Below are 21,038 nucleotides of genomic sequence, written 5' to 3' on the forward strand. Positions count from 1 at the left end.
TGAAGAGGCATCTCTGCATACCTCAACACTGAGAAGGCAGACTGGCTACAGACAGCTTTAGGTCAATAAAGACAGCCAGTTAAAGCCAGGCGTGGCGACTCGCGCCTTTAATTCCAGCACTCAGGAAGCAGAGGCAGGTGGATCTCCGAGAGTTCCAGGCCAGCCAGGACAACAATATAGTGAGACTCTGTCTCAAAAATAAAGAGGCCGGGCGTGGTGACACACGCTTTTAATCCCAGCACTCGAGGCAGAGGCAGGCAGATCTCAGAGAGTTCAAGGACAGTCTGGTCTACAGGGTTCCAGGACAACAAAGCTCACATAAGAGATCATGTCTCAAAACAACACAAAAATAAATAAATAAAAGTAAAATGTCTTAAGGGGGGGAAAGCTAATTTAATTGGGGAAATATTAAAAAGTCTAGAGTGGCTGGGCGGTGGTGGTGCACACCTTTAATCCCAGCACTCTGGAGGCAGAGGCAGGTAGCCTGGTCAACAAAGTGAGTCCAGGACAGTCAAGGCTACACAGAGAAACCCTGTCTTGAAAAACAAACAAAAAGTCTAGAGTGGACATCATGGTAACAGAGGACTCTGCCTAAAATCAAGAGTAAAATGAAGGTCTACACCCTGAACTCTTTTATTCAAAACTGCGTTGTAGGTCCCAACCAGTGAAACACAGCAAGAATAAGAAAGAAAAGACTGCTTGAAAAAGGAGATTTGAAATGACTTATCTATAGACAACACTATAATACGCACTTAGGAAGCCCTCTACAAAATAGTTACAACACATTACAGAGTTTAGCAAAGTCAGTATACACAACAGTAAATACATTTCTAAATATGAGCAGTAAACAAGTAGAAACATTTTAAATATTTCTTTTAAAATAGCATTGGAAAACATACACAATTTAAGGACAAATTTAAGTACTTGTTTCAGATCTAAAGATCTCTAAAGCTGTGAAGCCAGACACGGTAGCGCCCACCCATAGCCCTGCATAATCCCAGCAATGGTGGCAGAGGCAAAAAGAGCCCTGCAAGAACCCGGCTACCCTGGGCTTCTCAGGAGACCATACTGTAAAACATGCACCAACTGGAGGTGGAGAGGCTATTAAAAGGAAAGCTGGTAGCATAGCTCTGGCAGAATACTTGCCTAACCCCCACCTGAGTGGGATCCCCAGCGACACAGAGACAGGAGGGAGGGAGATCTGTAATGGGATCTGATGCCCTCTTCTGGGTGCGTGTGAAGACAGATTATTCATATACATTAAAATAAATATGTGTATTTTTAAAAAATCAACCTATACTGAAAGGCAAACTCCACAGAAGAGCCAAAACAACTTTATTTCTTCTCTGCAGCAAGGAAATGGAATCAGCCAGTTGTCTTTGGTACACAGACAGAATGGGACAGGGGGAGGAGGTCCCCCTCAGTCACAGTCTTAGGGGAGGGGAGTAAGGGGAAAATGGGAGGGAGGGAGGAATGGGAGGATACAAGGGATGGGATAACAATTGAGATGTAATATGAATAAATTAATAAAATATATTAAAAAAGAAAAAGGCAAATCAGTGTTGGGAGGGAATATGTGCAAGGCTCACGATGGATGTAGACAGGATACAGCTCAGAAATCTGTACAGCTGAAGGAAACAACTTCAGTTTTAACCTGGGGAGAGGGGGTGCCAATAAGCAAATCACAAGATATGTAAATGACATAATATGCAGACAAAAAGACATTATACTTCATTAATTATTAGTGAATTGCAAATTAAAATCAGTTAGTACTACCATCCTCTAAAGAGGCTAATTTTTTACGATTATTACTGTATGTGTGTGAGAGAGGGAAGGAGGGACAGAGGGAAGGAGACAGGAGGGTGACACACGTGTGTATACAGGACAATGTTGTGGAGTAGGATACGCCCTTCCACCTTTATGTGGATTCCAGGAATGGAACTCAGGTCATCACCTGCCTTGTCCCCAAGACATTGAACTCTATGATGCAAAAATGCAGACAAGTACAGGGCATGCACAACTGGTGAGATATCCAATAAATAATTAACATCTTTTAAGTTTGGCAGTCCATTACTCACTGAAACCTTTACTTTAAGAAACAAAAACACTAAAATTAGTACATTAATTTTCACAGCCCTCAATAAATGAATGTGCATTACAAACTGTGGTACATCCATTCCAAGAACGATTCCAAAACAAGGAATGGTGTGCTTGGACAATAGTATGAAGACAAAGGCGCCATAGTATTCCAGTTTCAAAACAAATCCAGAAAAGGCAAAATTACTGTCCTGTGACAGCAGATGTGTGGTCTGAGGGTGAGAGAAGCTGGCATGAGGAGGATCTGACTACAAGGGCACTCAGAAGCCTTTCTGCAGCAAAGAGGCCCCTCTCACCTCCTACAGACTGCACTCCTGCAAGTACAAGAAACTGTGCTGTTCTGTGATGTACACATGTCAAAACCCGTGAGAGTACACACTTAAAATTGGGTGCACTTCCAGTTTAAAAAAAAGTTCTCTCTCAATAAACACATTCAAGTTTATGTGTTGGTACAGTAATCCCAGTAGACAATCTCAAAGACTGCACACGCCTCCAAGAGACTGTGAGCATTGTCATATTTTCCAGGTCTGTCCACTGGTTTCCCTTTGTAGCGTCAGCACTTGGGAAGAAGACAGGAGGACCATGAGGTTGGGGCCAGCCGGGGCTATACAGTAAAGTCCTATATATTTTTTTTGTTTTTGTTTTTTAAATTCAGCACTAGTGTTTTCATTTTTTCCTTGAGACAGGGTCTCCCATCTAACAACAACCTGTTAGTAGTAAACTTTGCTCAGGGAGAATTCTTGTGACACTGTGGCTCCTCAGTGACGATTCACTCAACAGCAGCAATGTCCTGAGTACAGCGCTAAACTTCCTAGAGAAGAGGCATGGTTCACACACATGAACTGCCCTTCCCTCCACGGGCTTCTGTCTACACAGCTCAGAATGACAATGCACATTTAAGGAGCCTTGTGTGTAAGTTTTCTACAGGAACTATCCCTGACACAGATCCACCATGAAGAACAGAGTCTGAGACGCCATCTTGGACCTTATACAACTAATGACAATCAAAGGACAATACAGTGGTAAAACAGAAAGCAGTTCCAATGTCTGCCTCCAGGGTCTTGTTATAAAAAAGAAATTAGTTCTGGTCATTTTAGGCTATTCATGTACCTTTAAATAAGCACATGTGTGGGCTGCTGAAGTAAATCATTTCTGATAGGAGGACATGAGTTATGGGCTCTTTATTGTAAAAACTAAACCAGTCTGTGAGCTCTTTCCAGACGATACAGTCACACAGGTTTTTACCTTCCTCACCAAAACAATTAGCTATCCTATGTTTCCCCTTTCTAGATGATAAAAGTCTAAGAGAAAAAACTATTGCCCGTCTGTATGAAGCAATCTCAAACTGCATTATTACTGCATTAATCTCTGATGAAACTTTTTTAAAACGTAAACTGTATTATCACCCCATTAATCTCAGGCAAATCTAATGCCCCAATGACTCCTACTGGCATGCTTGCACTGAATTGTGTGAACTACGCTGGACTAGCTAGGAGATGCATCCCTGAAGTCCTGGCAGAGCAGGACCCAGCAGGCACAGGCTTCACAAGGCTCAGGCCTGCCCTCTGACTTCCCACACTTGAGGGTTCTGTTTGTTTGTTTGTTTGTTTGTTTTGGTTTTGGGTTTTTTTTTGTTTGGTTGGTTTATTTATTTTTATCCTGTGTGCACTGGAGGTTTGTCTGTGTGTGTATCTGTGTGAGGGTTCAGGTGTTGGCATTACAGACAGTTGTGAGCTTGAGGTTCTTGCCTAGGTTTTCTCCTGAGAAAACAATGGGGTGAGGGGACCTGTGCACCCTGGCAAGCAGCTGCAGCAGCAGGCCATGCAGCTTCTGCTCAGAAGAGCGCAAGCTGGAGAGACTGCAGGTACGGGAAGACAGCCTTGGGATGCAGCTCTCTACCTATGCAGGCCAGAAACTCTGGGAAGAAAAGGGCATTTGTAAACATTAAATACTTTTAAAAGAAAAATCTTTATACTTACATAAATATTTACAAAATGTTCATAATCTCACTGGAAATCAAAAACTCAAAACTTGAAATACTGAGATATGTTTGCTCAAAGAAGAAAACATAAATTGAGCAATTTCCAGGATAGGTAAGAATAGAAAAGTAAGAAGTATGCGTTGTCTGTAGGAACATAAACTGCCATGTTCTTTAAGAGCTCATGGTTGTAGCTATCAAAATCTAGTGTTTAACTATTATTGCAGGGAGAAAAAAATGAAAGCATCTTAATGTTGCTTATAATTGGTGGTTAAACAAGTAACAGGTACATCATCTCAGGAGAAAGGACATTATTGTTAACAAAAATAACAGAAAAGGAAAGGTATGTCTAAATCTCTCTCCCCCCCCCCCTCTCTCTCTCTCTCACACACACACACACACACACACACACACACACACACACAGAGCAGAAAGACATGTTACAGGAGATGCTCACTATCCCACCCCCCCAACTCTAGTTTTTAAAGTGCACAGACACTGGCACAGGCAGAACCACAGCTGCATCTCTGTGCAGCAGAATATAAAGCTAGGCGGGTAAGTTGTCAGAGAACATGGTGTGACTCTACCTACAAACAAGGTGTGGAATGTGCCTAACTCTAGGCGTCAGAGCCACTCTAAGGGGAACAGGAAGAGAGGGGCAGGGCGGAGCTGAGGTGCTTTTGCTGAAAATGGCCTGCTGGATGCATGTCCTAGCTCATGTGTAACTTAGGCATCCTATTTTAGAAGCCCAGTCAGACAATCTGACTGCCTGTGCAGCATACAGAGACTTATGTTAAGAAGTAGGGGGAAACCTAGAATAATACAAATTAAACTCCTGGTGGGTGTCTTCCTCAGGGAGAGAAGGGCCTTTATTGCTTATGTACTTGAATATGAGAGTAATTAAGTGATATTTTATTGAATTTATAAAATAAATTACTTTTGCATTAAAATTATAATTATGAAAATTGTAAGCACATGGAAAATATTGGTGAATGCAGCTGGATAAAGATTGCTATGTGCACTGTGGCTGCAGTGTAGCAGAGACACACTTGACAAGAACACAGTGCTGGGGAAGCCTCAGCTAATGGAGTGACTCACATGCACACCATTTTTAGAGTTTCAGTTTTCTGGAAGTTTTAAGTCGTAAAAATATTCTGTATTTCATTAGTACCACCTCACTTGGAGAGAAATTAAAGAACATGACAACTGCAGGAGAACCAACTTTAGCTTCCGGGTAGCCATGGGAAAAATCTGCCCACCTGGGAAGGCTGAACAAATGCACAGGCAATCGACAATGTGGAGCACACGCTGAGCCAGTAAGTGCACTCCAAGCACCTGGAGAGGCCCCACCACGCCACAAGGTTCCATCAAAAGCTTCTGACGTGCATATGTACCTTTAGTGCTGCCAAGCCCCAGCACAGCAGTACACAGAAAGCTTCCGAACACACGGAGGCCAAGATGTGCTGAAAAGGGAAGAAGGCAGGGCTGGCAAGCAAGGAGGGAGCAGAGAAAGACAAGTTCCCAAACATGTGAGGCGAAACTGACATACAAAATGACACTCCAAATAATGTACAAACCTTGTACAATCAGAAAGGTACGTGCTAAGCTAAGAAATAAAGGCCAGGATGCTCAGAGTGATGATGTAAAGGAGTCAGAACTAGGAACCAGTCTTCACCAACATGCCCTTCTCCTCCACCTACTGGGGCCTCAACGTTCAAGGGGCCTACAAAGGCATAAGAGACGCAGGACGGTCTATGTCATCCTCCTACCGAAACTACCACCGTCCTACAGTAAACAGGAAGCTAGTATAGACAACGTTAGTAAGAAACAGGCACACGCCTTTAATCCCAGGCAGGCAGATCTTTGTGAGCTTGAGGACAGCCTGGTGTGTGGCATGAGCTCCAGGACAGCCAGAGCTACAGAGAAACTCCGTCTTGAAAAAAGACAGCCCCTAGCAGCTTCGCAGTAGAAAGATGGACCTGCTTTCCCCAGCTGGCCCCAGTCACAGCAGAGGACCGGAGGCCCCAGCTCAGTGAGGATCACTGCTGTAAGCTTACCTACCTACTTCCTTTCTTCCTGTCAGGGATACTCTGTGCTCATTTCTGATAACTGAATTTTCTGAGTTCTTCCTCTGCCAAGACAGTCTGACTCACACCTCCACACACAACCACTGCCACCTTCCCTGCCCAAGGCCCTGCTCACCCACTTCATCCGTGTAGCACTCCCCTTTGCTCCTGCCTTCCCTTCTGACTTTCCCCTTGCCTCATAAATCTTACTGTTTCTGGGACAAGGTAGCTCATAAACACTGACATTACACACTTGCTGTCCCTGCTCAAGGATTGCTTCAGTTCTGTGAGGCTTGGCAGGGTAAGTAAATGCTTCCTACACCTGTGCCCAAAGCATCAGTCTACAGAAGCTTGAGGATGCTGTCAGCCACTAGTCCTCACTTCGCATAAACAAGAGCACAAATGGCATAAAACCAAAACTGTTTATCACTTGACCCCTAAAATTTACTCACCTCATCCAGTCACTTCTACCTCCAAAAATATTACTTAAATCCATCCTACTGGCTCTGTATTCTCTCCCACTTAGAATCTTCTTAAGAGCCACGCCTAGGCTGGGGATATGGTTCTCCAAGAGAATGCTCATGAAGCATGGCTGAGTCCTGGGCTTAACGCCTCCAACCAGCACCAGCACCACAACCACCCCCCCCAAAAAGATCTCCTTCCCCCATCTTTTATTTCTCCTTTATTACAACCTGTAGGAGCTTTCTCTTTAATACACAAGTCTGCCCGTGTTGCTGGGTCTCTAAAACCCTTCAGACCTCCTCCTAAAACAGAACTTATATTTCAGCTCCTCCCTGTGATCCAATCCTCGTCTCTTAGTCCTGTCTGCCATCAGATCAAAAGCAGATATTAAATAACTGAGGCCCAGAGATGCTGTTTCATAGGTACACAATTTATACATGCATGTAGCTGATGAATCCACTCATCAAAACCACTGTTATCATCAAGCTCAAACTGTTACCAACAGCTACATCCCAGAACACCAACCCTCAACTAGGCTGCCTCAAATGCCTCTATGCTCGGTGCCAATATTACAACCTAAGACCATTTTTAAAATGGACCTTAACATTTATCGGTCAGTTTCTCACAACTTTCTGGAAGCTGGCATGTCAGCTCTTTTGGATCTTAACAGTGCAGAACACCTACCTTGTGTTTGCAGCATAATTCAGTTAAAGCACAAACACCGATCTTAGTGTGTCCGTGAGGCCTGGAACTGGAGCTCACCACCTAAGTACCATTTATCTTTGTAACATCATCAAAAAGGTCTCCAAGTACTCGGAAACACTTGGACTTTATCTCAGGTAATTTATACACTATACTGAAGTGAGTTTCTGTCTCTGTCCCTCCCTCCCCCCCCACCCCTACCCCCACCCCACCCCGAGCACTGAGCCATTCCACAGGCCAGAAATTGAGTCCTGGGGACCTGATATTACCCAATCTGTATAGATGACTCTACTGTAGAGAAACCAACTCTGAAACTGCCCTGAGTGTCTTAACCTTAAGAACCTACAGTTACAGGCAGTAGGATAAATACATTGTTTAGCTCTGTACTCTGGCATAAATTCTAAATGATCAACTGATCAGTTTAGCAAGCCGGCTCCTTGGGTAAAGGCACTTGCTGGCACACCTGAATCCCCAGAAGCATGGAAGGAAAGAACTGACTCCCAGTTCTTCCTATTTTCACACACTCACACATGCGGGGATACACACAAAATGGATAGATTTTTTTAAAAAATACCTACACCCTTGTTTAGAGTAATTGTTATATAACTAAATTTCCTTAAATTATCTATTATTCTAGGATTAAATCTTTTGTTTTGGTTTGGTTTGGTTTTTTGAGACAGGGTTTCTCTGTGTAGCCTTAACTATCCTGGACTCACTTTGTAGACCAGGCTGGCCTCAAACTCACAGCTAACCGCTTGCCTTTGCCTCTCAAGTGCTAGGATTATAGGTGTGCGCCGCCGCCGCCGCCGCCGCCACCACCACCTGGCTTAAATCACATTCAAGTCAATTCCATGATTTAATATGGAAGCACTTTCAAAATAAAACTACACATACAACCATCTATATCACCTAAAACTGAGAAAATGTTTAAGTTGGAGTAATGGGGGCTATTTTGTTTTGTTTTTAACAGGGTCTCACCATGTCACCCTGGCAAACCTGGAACTCACAGAAATCCACTGTGCATCTGCCTCCCAGTGGTAAGATTAAAACCATGCACCACTATGTACAACATATCCTTTATTTCTTGAAATATTTTATGATCCCTGTCAGTCCTCCAAATGCACTCAGTATACAGGCCAACCACCACCCACCTCACTGAAAACAAAGGGTGCTGCACCACTAAATCAGGGCTTGAAAAAGCAAAGAGTCCAACAGGGCAAGAATTCACTCATTGTGTGTATATATACAAACACACCTTGCACTTGCACACACACACAAGCATGCCCCATACACATGTGGAGACATAAAGGCAACACATGAGATCCCACCCTCTTCTTCCATCCACCTCAACAGCCCAGGGCGGGGATTCCGCACTCCTAAAGCCTACAGCTGCAGGCCAATGCCAAAGCCAAGCTCCTGGGGATGTGCTCAAGGCCAAGACACTTACAAAAGGAAAAGTTTGTTGCCCAGTGTAGTGGCGCATGCCTTTAATCCCAGCACTCAGAGGCAGAGGCAGAGGCAGGCGATTTGCTGCGAGTTTGAGGCCAGCCTGGTCTACAAAGCGAGTCTAGGACAGGACAGCCAAGGCTACACTGAGAAACCTTGCCTCAAAAAAAAAAAAAAAAAAAAACCTGCTTGTTAAATTGGGGGAGGTAGTACAGGACTTTAATCCCAGCACTTGGGAGGCAGGGGCAGACAGATCTCTGTGAGTTGGAGGCCAGCTTGGTCTACAGAGTGAGTTCCAGGACAGTCATAGCTACATAGTGAAACCCTTTCTCAAATGATGATGATGAAGAAGGAGGAGGAGGAGGAGGAGGAGGAGAAGGAAGAGGCTGTTAACAGTGAACCACCGTAACACAGAAATTTAAAAGTTTTAGTTACAATTTAATAAATGATTTGAGGTTCAGTGAGACGGCTCAGTGGTAACGGTGCTTGCTGCCAAGCCTAGGAGACCTAAGTTTAATCTCCAAGACTCAAAGGTAGGAGAGAACTGATGTTCACAACTGTGTTTTGTTTCCCACACACCTATGGCAACCCTCCCCGCTCCACGCCCACATAAATATAATTTTAAAAGACAGGAAAAAATTAAGATTTTTTGTTCGAAGTAAAAAACAGTATGCTACTTGAACTCAGGGCAGAGTCAAGCTACAATGAGACTGCCTTGCATCCTCTGCACTTAGCCCTTTCTTACACTCCCCATCTTTTCTCTCTCCGAAGCCCCTCACCTGCCGTGCCAGGTGGGATCATGTCTCTGCTTTCTTGTCTCTCTGATGCTTCTAATCTACAGAAGCACACCTGCCATTCGTTCGGGAGCTTGCTCTTCCCGCTCCCTCATGACAGCCAGGCTGGCCCGCGGCCGTCATCCTTCAGCTCTCCAGGACAGATTCCACCCGCACTGTCACTAGCCACTAAGTGGCTGACAGCAAGCCTCACCTGCCACTCGAGGTCCATGACTGCCTTAAAAACTATGATTACGCCCTTTGCTTACTTTCATGTCCACCTAAAGCACACAAGCACACACACAACGTAATCCACCCGCAGCAGCAGGGCCACTCCACGACCAGTCATTATGACCCCAAAACTATCATGTAAAATGTGCAGTCTGAGGAGGCTCACAAGGCTCAAGAGCTCTGACCTGCGTGTGGAAGGGAGCAATCCTAGCGCGGCTCCTGCACACAGTCACCGTAACACACTCACTGTTCCTCAGTTCCTTTCTCTTAATAGTTTCTGTATCATCTTGGATTATCTCCCATTCTCACTTCATGTCCCATCTGCTCATTTAAGATTTCACGTCTGTCCAGTTTCTGAAATATTTGTCGCTTCAGTCATTAGCACTCTGCACAATGCAGCTCTATTTCCTTAAAGTTCAGAACTGGATTATTTTAGAAAGCTCAAGAGTATTTTAACATCACCATTTCTTAATCCAAACTGGCCTGCCCACACTTCAAATTTTCCACCTACTGAAAACTCCACCTCAGTAGGTTTCGGTGCTGTGTTTGAAAGGAAGCCAAGAAGCAGGGCCATGAACTAGTGTTGTACAGCCACCTCAGCAAAGTCTCCCAAACAGTTCCCAAGAGCCCACAGAGCGCCCTTCTCACACCCCAGCAAGGCCCAGCCTACCCTCCGCCCCGCCCCCGTGCCAGGACAGAGCTCCCCTCTGGTCTTCCCAGCCTCGAGGCATCACAATCTGTGCAGCTCCCTCTGGGCCTGACATACAGCTTCTCAGAAATTAAATCGTACGTGTAGGTCTTTTCCCCACGTGTCAAATCCTTAGCCCTTTGGTAAGAGCAAGCTAGATTTTAATCATTTCTGATGTACATTACTCCTAAATGAATTATACATGCCCTAAATTTCTCAAACACAGCATACAAAAAAATTAACATTTCTAAATATTAGTTTATTGGCTACTCCATCCAATCTCACCCCCAAATCCCTTTCATCTCCTTGGGTCTCAAAAGTCCTCATTTACCACATAAAACAGCAAGTCAAAAAAGCCTGTCTCTCAGATGGTCTAAGGACAGAAGAGCTAAAAGGTAAAGAAACAAAATCTTTCTCCTGATAACATCACAGAGCCTGCCAACGTTCTCAACATGTTAATGAGAGGGTGCCAGCAGGGAGTTGGGCACCAGAGAGGGGAAGGCGCCTACTCCCACCCAGCGAAACTGCTGTGCACGATGCATGCAGCACCGGGCCTCTCCTCACCCATCAGGCATCCTCCAGCCAACAACCCTCTCTGGGGCCTGGGGGAGGGCAGCCCCCCACTGTGGACACACACTCCTACTGCCAGGGCACAGGAGGTCAAGGCTGCCTCCCTGAGGGCCCAGACAACGGGCTAAGGGAAAGTGACTGATCTTGTGGGATCAGCCCCTAGAGAATGCTAGGAAAGACATTAAGTACAGCACGAGGCAGAGGGCAGCCGACACCATCACCAGGGCAACCCCCGCTAGGGAGAGCTCTTTTTTTTTTTTTTTTTTTTTTTTTTTTTAAAGACAAACTTTCCAATGAACCTTTTCTAGTATTTTAGAATATGAGCGCGCCTGCATGGTAATTTCTAGTTCCTTGGTAAACTTATGGCACTATTCACAGGCAGCATGCCTAACAGAAAGTCTACAGTCTGTGAGGTCCATCCTTCAACCCTTCAACAACCACAGAATGCTCTGAGGTACTGCTACATTGTTAAACGGCAACCAAAAACTAGCCTGACTATGCCTTTTCAAAATAGCAATACGGGAATCAGCAAGGCAGGCTAAATTGTTATTCAGTGTTAAAAGAACAATACATTTATCAGGTACTACTTCTGACATTCCCTAAAACCAATCTCAAAATGTTAACAGACTTGTTATTAAAAGGTCAAAGGTAAGCCAGGCATGGTGGCACAGGCCTTTAATTCCAGCGATCGGGAGGCAGAGGCAGGCGGATCTCTGTGAGTTCGAGGCCAGCCTGGTCTACTAAATGAGTCCAGGACAGCCAAGGCTACACAGAGAAACCCTGTGTCAAAAAACCAAAAAAATTAAAAAATAAAAATAAAAATTTAAAGGTCAAAGGGAACTCTAGAGCTGCCAAGGAAGTAACCCACCAATTACCAAGTAAGAGCCAGGGTTCAATTTCTAGTCTCTACAGTTACAGCTCAGAGCAGGTACGCAATCTTCCAGCACTTTACAGATATACACAGGGAAGTCACACATGAAAGGAAAAGCCGAGTGCAAAGATAAGTCTCTCCTCTCAGTCACAGCTCACTTGTAATGAGCAAAAAAGGTCAAGCTGAGGCTTCCCACAGACTCCCAGGTGGCTGCTCGGTTATTTGCCTGAGATCTAGGGTGCGCCTGAAATCCCAGCATTCACCTGAGAAGCCCTCTGAGTCTCATAATCAGTTCTAGACCACCAGGACTGCCTTGTCTAGAACAAATAAAATATACTCAAAAGGATCTTTTCACATAGCCTGACCTCTGTATCTCCACTAAGTTCACAGGTTGTGTTCAACACAGTTTGCCTAACTACTAGAAAAAACTTTAAACTCAGCTCAAGCTTCCCTATTCCAGGTCGCTGCCCATTTTACTGGGCTCTTCACTAGAATCATGAAAAGTGACCTTGTAACTAAATGCTGAGCAAAAGCCCCCTGCACAACCTGAAAAATCAAAGTCGAGGACTTTGTGTCAAGACCCAGACTTAATTCCAAATGATTACAAAGCTACAATTCCGCAAGGTTAGACAGCCCAGGGCATGCACAAACCACAGTGTGCTCAGCCTCCTAAGGAAATTCAGAAAACAGAGCCAGATGTCTAAGTTGCTATATGATTTTTGGGTCTTGTTTTTGTTTGGGGGGTTGTTTTTGTTTGTTTCTGTTTTTGTTTTGTGATGGGAGTATCTCTATGTAGCCGCAGCCATCCTAGAACTCTCTATAGAGCAGGCTGGCCCCAAGCTCATAGACCCCTGGCCCCATCCTGGGTGGTAGGATTCACAGCGTGTGCCATCAGCCCAGCACAAACAAGCAGGACACCTCCGGGAAGGAAGGGAGTGCTTACCAGCAGGGGATGAATGCTGAAGTGCAGCTGAGAACACCAAGGCCCTGTGACAAGATCACTGTCGTACAAAACCCCATCTCCTCCACAGAGGTATAACAGGAATCTGAGCACCTAGCTCTGCCTGTGGGGATCAGGGAAAGCCTGACACTGGAACATTGGAACAGGTTTTTAAATGAGTAAGCCTGGTGTGGGGCAACTGTAACCCCAGCACTCCTGGGCAGAGGCAGAAAGCCTACCCAGAGTCCCAGGCAAGCTCCAGCTATACAGTGGAGCCCTGTCTCAAATAACCATCTTCCTAAGATTTAATAAGCTGTTCGTGTCATTTTCAAAATGTCCACTGGTATTACAAAAATCTTGCTCACAATTATCTATCTTACTTGAAACAAATGTTTTTCTCAATTTTAATTTTAAGATCAAATGTCAAATGTCCAATTAACGCAGTGATTTGATACAAATTAAGAACAAATTATAGCCAAAATAATCTTGAAAAATGTTCTACATTTGTGTGATCAGAGGTGCATGCGTGTGTGTGGGGGGGGTATGGTTGGGGGAAGTGTGTTCACACATGTCTATATGTCTAGGTTTCAGAGGACAACTTACAGGAGTTGGTTTTCTCCTTTTACTGTGTGGGTTCTGGGTGTAAAACTTGGATCAAGTACCTTTGCCAGGGCCGCTAATGAAGATTCTGTAATCTCAGCATTCAAGGGGCCAAAGCAGCCACATTACCTTGAGTTTGAGGCCAGCCTGGGTTCTCTAGTGAGGTCTTGGCCAGCTTGGGCTACAAAATGAAACCCTGGCACGAAAATAACAAAGAGAGAGAGACATGAGGGAGGAGAGTGGCTGGAGGACAAGGAGAGAGCATATGTATGAATTGAGTGATCTACAACTTCCTCATCCACAAGCTAAAGCTACAATTTAAGCTATCCGAGATAATGCTAAGGTGAACTTGTATATAATCAACCAGGAAGCTCTTTTAACAGTAATGGAAAAGGAACAAAATTCAGAAAGCTGTATGCTTTATGGGAAGTAATGCCAATACAGCTTTAAGAACACCCTAGTACACCTTTAATCCCAGCACTCGAGAGGCAGGGGCAGGCGATCGCTGTGAGTTCAAGGCCAGCCTGATCTACAAAACAAGTCCAAGACAGCCAGGGCTACACAGAGAAGCCCTTTCTCAACAAACAAAACAAAAAACACCCTTGCACAAGTTCCCCAGAATGAGAAACTAAATGTTCAGAAACACACAGTAAACCCAAGCACAGACACAGCAGGGAAGGACCATATTCCTTGAGAGAACTCATTTCTCCCAACTTTCCTCTGGAAAGAATGCAGTCATCTTATGGTTTTTAGACTAAATTCTAAAAGACACTTTACTGGCTTCAAGGAAACTCGTCCAGCAAACATCACCAACACACACACACACACACACACACACACAGAAGCAGGGTTCCTATTGGTGGCCACCACAGCAGCTAGAAAAAGATGGTCTCCTCACTGCTACCTTAAATACTGTTACTACAATGGAGCAAAGGAAAACACCCTCCCCCAAAGCAACAGACCTCAGCTTAAGAACACTTCACAAGACTCTGCTGATGTACTTAAGTGCCTATACTAAAAATATTGGGCAAGCACACGTATTTCATTCATGCAAATGAGTCTGAATTTACAATTCCTCATTTATGTTAATATTTACCAAGATTAATGGAATATCACCTCCCTATGTAATGAAGTGAGTTCTCTCAACAGAACAAAGCTAACACCTTCAAGTCTTTCAAATAAACAATGAAAGCATATAGCATGAAAGGGAACGATCTGAGGGGGTCAGCGGGAGGCATGCGACCCAGCACTCAGGAGGGGAAATTCAGACACTGCAGAGACACTTACAGATATCGAGTCTCTAATTCTAACTCTGTGCAAATCCTAAGAGGCAAATGCATGTGGACTTGTTTTATATTTTTTGTTTTGTTTGGAAGGAGAAGCTACTCCCACAGGCTATCTAATTTACACTAATTAACTCCCTTTGCAATGCACCGAATGTTATTTCTTTGCAAAGACAAAATTATTTCTAAAATGACCAAACAGAGATTCTGGTAAACAGCACCACGCACAGTCTATCAAACATGTTTGCGCACAGTGCCTCTTAAGGGACACGAGCAGCAATGTTGGAGAGTCTGCTCTGTGCTTCTAATAACTGGTTATAAAGCACAGTTCACCAGTCACACCCACCATGCCACCACATTCTAATTTTCATAAGCTTTATCTAATCTCTCTCACTGGCTAGCTCCTGTGAAGTAAACACATCATCCTCACTCACAGGAATGCAAATCAGTACCTTAACTAGCTTAAATAACAACAGTATTATCTTATCTTGAAAAATAAGTCAAAGGCTTCAAAAATACCTGGTTTACTTCTGAATCGAGCTTGGATAGCTGAATTAACTATTCATTAAAACCATTCAGATAATCTCTAGCTTCCCTGTGCACACTGAAACAGAGCTCCACGGCAATTCTGTCTTTGTTCGTCTCAGAGTATAGATGCTCAAAGTGTTTGATGGATACAATTAGCTCACAATTAACTAGGCTAAATTATCTAGTGAACAAAAAAAGGTCAATTTTCCATACTAATTAATATAAGCCACAACTATAAGTTAATGATATTTAAAGAAATGCCTTGAGAGACTTTTTTCTCAATATAAATCATCTAACATATTCATGACAAAACGACCAGAGCAGGCCAAAGAAATGGCAAGGTACAAAAGTGCCTGCATACACTCAACAAACACTTCCTGTCTTGAACACACTCCTGCCCACTCTCTTCACAAAGAAAAAGGAATGGGCCCAGCTGCTTCCCAACAAGCGTGTCAAGCCTTTGGCACACACGGATATCAGGTACATTATTTCTCTTTAAATTATGAACTCATCACACGTACAAATGTCTCTTTAAAATGGTCCAGTAAACTGCTACACTATGCCTTAAATTGCTGTCTATTATGTACTTAAAAATATTTACTAGCAATTGGAGGTTAATATGGCAACCATTACTGGGTAGCAATTATTGCCATTAAAAAATATAAATACTATAACACCATGTGCCACTAACAACAAATGCTAAACAGAAAACACATTGGCATATTACAAATATTTTCTTTAAAAAAAAATGAATCATCATGAAAAAGATGCTTCAAATGTACGCTTATTTTAAATCTTAAAACTACAAACTAGGGTGGGGGAGAAAATGGTGCAGTATTTGGGTACTCTGAAGCCTTAGCAAATCATCCTTTCCTCATTGCCATGTGCCAGCCCTCCCCAAGCTCTTCTAAGTTCTCAGCATCTCAAGTTTTCAACATTTACAGCCACCTTCCTTTTCTTGGGGGCGGGGGCAGGATAATTCTCTTAAGACAAAAGGAAATTATGCCTACAACAAATTCCCCTAAAAGCTTCAAATACAAAATGAATGGTCCTCAGTGTACATGTGTTTTAATCCAGTGAGAATTTGACACCATTAATCAATTAGCTATAGTCAGGGAGATTTTAAGCGAATCAAGTATGGATATGGCACAAACACCTAAGAATTACAGATGGCTTCCTCAAGTCCTAGTACCCAGCATTCTTAAGTCTAGCCTAAAGGGCACAAAGTCACTTTCTCCACATTATCTCAAAAGAAAAACAAAAAGATACTGGGCATCTGGAAATCATAATGTGCCTTCCCTCAAGGGTGAGTTCACGGCCACAGGGTACACTGTTATATTTTCCAAAAAGGAAGACTGAATACACTCAGCTAAATTTTAAGTGAGTGAATAAACCCCAAAACTTGATGGACAGTATGGAAAAGTTATGTATCACAAAGGCCCAGCCAGGCCTGAATTTCCTGCAGTGGCTACAAATCTGACAGTAGTGAGAGTAAGAAACAGCACAATGACCCACATCATAGACATCCGATGGCCTGTCACAGATTAGGATAGGACAGTATACGAAAGAGGACTCCAGGCCATATCACAAAGCAAACTCAGTAAAAGGCTAGGAACAAAATTCTTAAGGAGCCTGGCTGCTCAGCTGCCAGCTTCCGCTAAGCTGGCACTGGCCTCAGGACAGCAGGAAGCAGCGGGGGTCCCGTTTCCCACACAGCCCTACTCCAGCTTTCGCCTCACTCCACGCTAACCTTCATGTTGGGCACATTTTCTAGAAGAGAGGATTCTCTGCTGCTCAGAAACAAAGCTACAGGCCAAAATGTTAAAAAGCACAAAATGCTAGGCGCCTAGAGTTCTTCCAACACAAAACACGATTTTGAAAAGATGATAACTGTCTCTCCTTTGGACCCAACCATTCTACAAGAAGATCTTTGGGTAATGTGCTTAGTATGACAGGTTGTTGTTTGTATATGCTCTCCACAAAAAACATTCTCAATTCAGAATCATTTAAAAAAAAAAAAAAAAAGACTGTTGGCAGTTTGGTTTTGTTTTTTCAAAGAAATTTTAGAGAGGGCTTAGGGGGTTAAGAACACTGGCTGTTCTTCCAGAGGACCTGAGTTCAAGTCACATTACCCACATGGCAGCTTACAATGGTCTGTAATTCCAATTCTAAAAATCCCAACACCCTCACAGACATATATACAGGCAAAACACCCATCAATACACATAAAATAAAAAAACCATTTAAAAAATTTAACAGCATTTATTCACCTTCAGGTACCAAGAAATATATGCATTCTACCTTTTAAAATCAATCTAATCATTTCTGCATGTCAAAGGGGTTGCCAAAAAAGTCAACTGTACTTTAAATAATCTTCAAAAGTTAACTCTTTGGTTTAAAACCGTTAGGGTAGAAACACCCAGAATGCAGTCCTTAGGCCAGTCAAAATCAAAGGCTGGACTCATCAACAAAGACCCCCTGAAGCTGAGAGCGATGAGGAAGGGCCCTGAGGTTGGGCTGGGTACCCAGCAGGCTTTCATTTGTCCACACAACTCACCATATATGCATTAGCCACATGCACACAAGCATAACTACTCAGGATGATGAATGGTAATTTGGGAGCTCTCCTCAACTACTATGGGTTAACCTGGTTGTTTTAATTACCTGTAAAAGTGTCAATGTGGTCACCCAGGCGCCATACAAAAGCATTTTAAATACCCCCTAGTCAATATGTTTGCTGATCTATGAAGGTCCCTGACCCTAATACTAAATGACAGACAGGGTAAGTTGGGGGGGTGGGGGGTAGGGGAATAAGGCAAAAGTAGTTTCATCCCTACAAAAGAGTCCAAGTAGGGTAAATTACCACAATGGTAAAAACCCCAACTTCTAACTGAATCTCAAGATGCAGAGTCTGGATAAAATTCCGGGTGAAAAAGGACTCACTTCAGCCTGCTGTTACACGGGTGGAAGCAAGGGTACTGTCACATGGACTCTGTAGGCCAAAATCACGCTTCATTTCTCTATCGGCATGAAAATAAAATGACACTTCCCAAGTTGGCAAGAATTCGTATTTCTCCACTAGTCTCCAAGGGGAGAAAAAAACAGCTATGCCACCCATAATTAAATGTAACTAATTACAATTTGAACACTAAATTATTTATCCAGTGTAAACAAGGAAGGACTGAGAGGAAATAAAGCTTCTATCTACAGCAGGGGTTCCAGAAAATAATTTACAATAAATGCACGCTCTCCAAAAGGCAGCGCCCCCAAACACTCCCCCCTAAAAAAAATTCGGCACACAACTTAAAATAAGTTGAGTTTTTAAGGCTAAATTAAATAAGCCGTTCAACCAATTTTCCAATTATATTCTACGCTTGAAACATAATTGCCTTACATCTGTTTACAAATCTTTGCTCAATATTTAAACAAATTCATACTCTCCCGGGCACATAGCTCCACATACAGTAACTCAGGCACAAAGCGCGTATTTAAAGACCACGCACTCCCATTATCAATCTAAGCGCCAGGTTTAACAACGCGAATGTTTTCAGAGCTAGGTAATACGACCCAATAAAAAGCAAAGATGGCATTTACCACCAAATGTCACTGCCACCGCCAGGAAAGAGTTGCTGGAGCCCTATACATTTTTAATTTCGATGAATCGAGGCGCCGTTGTCGGGTGCCAGGCTTCCCGGAGAACAATTGACACCCTAAATGATTCGAGATTAAGGCAAGCGACGCACTTCCAAAGCAAAAGTTGTCAATTATCAGAGGCGAGAGCGGGAGAGAGGAGAGGCGAAGGCAGATAAAAGCGATGTTATCAAACCGCCCAGCTTGTTGCTCGTGTGTGTGTGTGTGTGTGTGTGTGTGTGTGTGTGTGTGTGTGTGTGTGTTCGTTCCTTGTTAGGGCACAGAAAACAGTTTTTAAAGGCAGCGGAGGAGAGCGAGGAGCAGCAGCTTCCTCCACCTTCCGCGGGCTCCGAGCAAAGGCTCTCCCGCTCTCCGGCGTATTAAGCCCCGAGAGGCAGGCAGGCGGGCGGGCGGACGGCTGGCTGTCCGTGTTTACAACCGCGCGAGCTCTGGCTGCCGGAGTCCTCTCCCTGACACAATCGCCTTCCATCAACTGTTTTCGAGCGAAATCGCAGGTGTCATTGTGGATTTTTTTTTTTTTTTTTTTTTTTAGGAAAATTCAGAAGGCAGACGCGGGAGGAGAGCGGCCGATCCGATCGGGAGAGAGGACGAGCCTGCAGATCGCCGGCGCCGGCGGCTGCACTAGGCAGAAAAGCCTTCCACATTTCGGGAAGGAGGAGGAAGGAAAAAAAAAAAAAGAGGGGGAAGGGGAGGGGAAGGGGGGTGTGATTGCCACGGAGGTGGGCGCTCCGAGCGCGCCCCGGCGTCCGCAGCGCCCCGACTTCCACACGCACGTCCACGCCGGGCGCCGCGCTCGCCGACGCCGCCAGGGCTCCGGGAGGAGAAAGTTGCGCGGCGGGGAGGTCGCGCCCCCCACCCGGGCCCCCGCCCCGCCACTCACCAGCGAGAAGAGGTTGGAGTGACAATCCTCCAGGCTCGCCCCGTTCGCCACCCAGTTCGCCGCGGCGGTCATGGTCCTCCGCGAGCCCGGCCGCCAGAGCGGGGCATGTCGGAGCGGGCCGGGCCGGGCGGCGGCTCGCGGGCACCGGGGCGCGAGGCCCGCGCGGGAGGCCCGAGGGCGGCGGCGGCGCTAGCAGCAGCAGCGGCGGCGGCGGCGGCGGCGGCGGGGGGCGCGGCGCGGCAACGCCGCCCGCCTCTGTCGCGCAGGGCCGCCGCCTCCGCCTCAGCCTCGCCGCCTCGTCGGCCGCCTTGTTTATCTCCAGCCGGCGGGCGACTCGCCCTCGGCCGCGCCGGCGCGTGAGGCACGCGAGCCCCGCAGCCGCCCCGAGCCGCCGCCGCCGCCGCCGCCGCGCGAGCCCGCGAAGGGGGGGGTGCGGACGAAGCCAGCGGGCGACCCCGGCAGCCGAGCGCCGTCCCCTCCTTCCTCTTCCTCCCCACCCCCCCCTCCTCCCCAGTCGGCCGCGTTTCTCCTCCCTCCCCGGGCTCGCTCGCTCTGACAGCAATGGCGGCCGCCGACCGCGGCTCGGCCCGCCATTGGCTGCGGCGCGTCACGTGACGGGCGCCGGCCGCGCGGGGGGCGGGGGAGGGGCCGCGGCGGCGGCGGCGGCGGCGGCGGCCGTGGCGGCTCGCGGGAGGCGCTGCTGAGCCGAGCGCGGCCCTCTCGGAGCGGGGACCGAGCTAGGGAGGGAGAGAGAGAGAGAGCGGTGGTGCGAGCGGCCGTGGGACGGCGGGGCTGCGTGGACGCCCCGCCCTGGGCGCGGGTGCGCGTCGGTCGCGGGCCGAGGAGGCCGCAGCTCCCCTGCGCGGCGGCCTCCGAGCCCTGGCGGCTGCTCGGGCCCTGGGGCGCGCCGTGGGCCGGGCTGGCCTGTCGGACCGCGTTGAGGAGTGTCTCCTCTCGGAACCTCTCGCCCGCCGGTGCCGCTGCGCACCGGGCGGAGGAGTGCGACTCGGAGACACAAAGGCAGCGAGGCGCTTGCCCGAGCTCTCGGGGTTCGAACACCGGGGACCGGGGAAGTCGGGGCTCGCTGCCTACCGAGCGCTGAGCTCCTAAAGCACACACGCCTCTGGAGCCCTTTGCGCCCACTCTGTGCGAGCACGCCGGCATTCCTCGCATAAATGTTCTCAGCGTTCTTGCTGCGCGCCACATTCACACACACTATGCTGTGTGTAGGGAGCGGGCCCTTCCTCCAGCTCCAAGCGTTCAGTAACCAGC

At 46.1% G+C, this 21,038-nt stretch overlaps 1 protein-coding gene across 4 annotated transcripts in view; it reads right to left on the reverse strand.

The window, feature by feature from the left end:
* MED13L (mediator complex subunit 13L) overlaps positions 1-20,231 on the reverse strand; it is a 213,787-nt gene extending 193,556 nt beyond the window's left edge. Inside the window, exon 1 of one of the 4 annotated variants that reach the window (XM_084764816.1) lies at positions 19,767-20,231. In XM_084764816.1, the coding sequence (XP_084620942.1) occupies positions 19,767-19,838 (72 nt within the window). In that variant the 5' untranslated portion in view covers positions 19,839-20,231. The remainder of the gene's footprint in view (positions 1-19,766) is intronic. The other 3 variants (XM_084764815.1, XM_084764818.1, XM_084764817.1) reach the window with 3 other exon arrangements.
* Positions 20,232-21,038: the final 807 nt, after the last annotated feature.

This window comes from Acomys minous (genome assembly GCF_964271855.1).
Source record: "Acomys minous genome assembly, chromosome: 16".
Classification (NCBI taxonomy): domain Eukaryota; kingdom Metazoa; phylum Chordata; class Mammalia; order Rodentia; family Muridae; genus Acomys; species Acomys minous.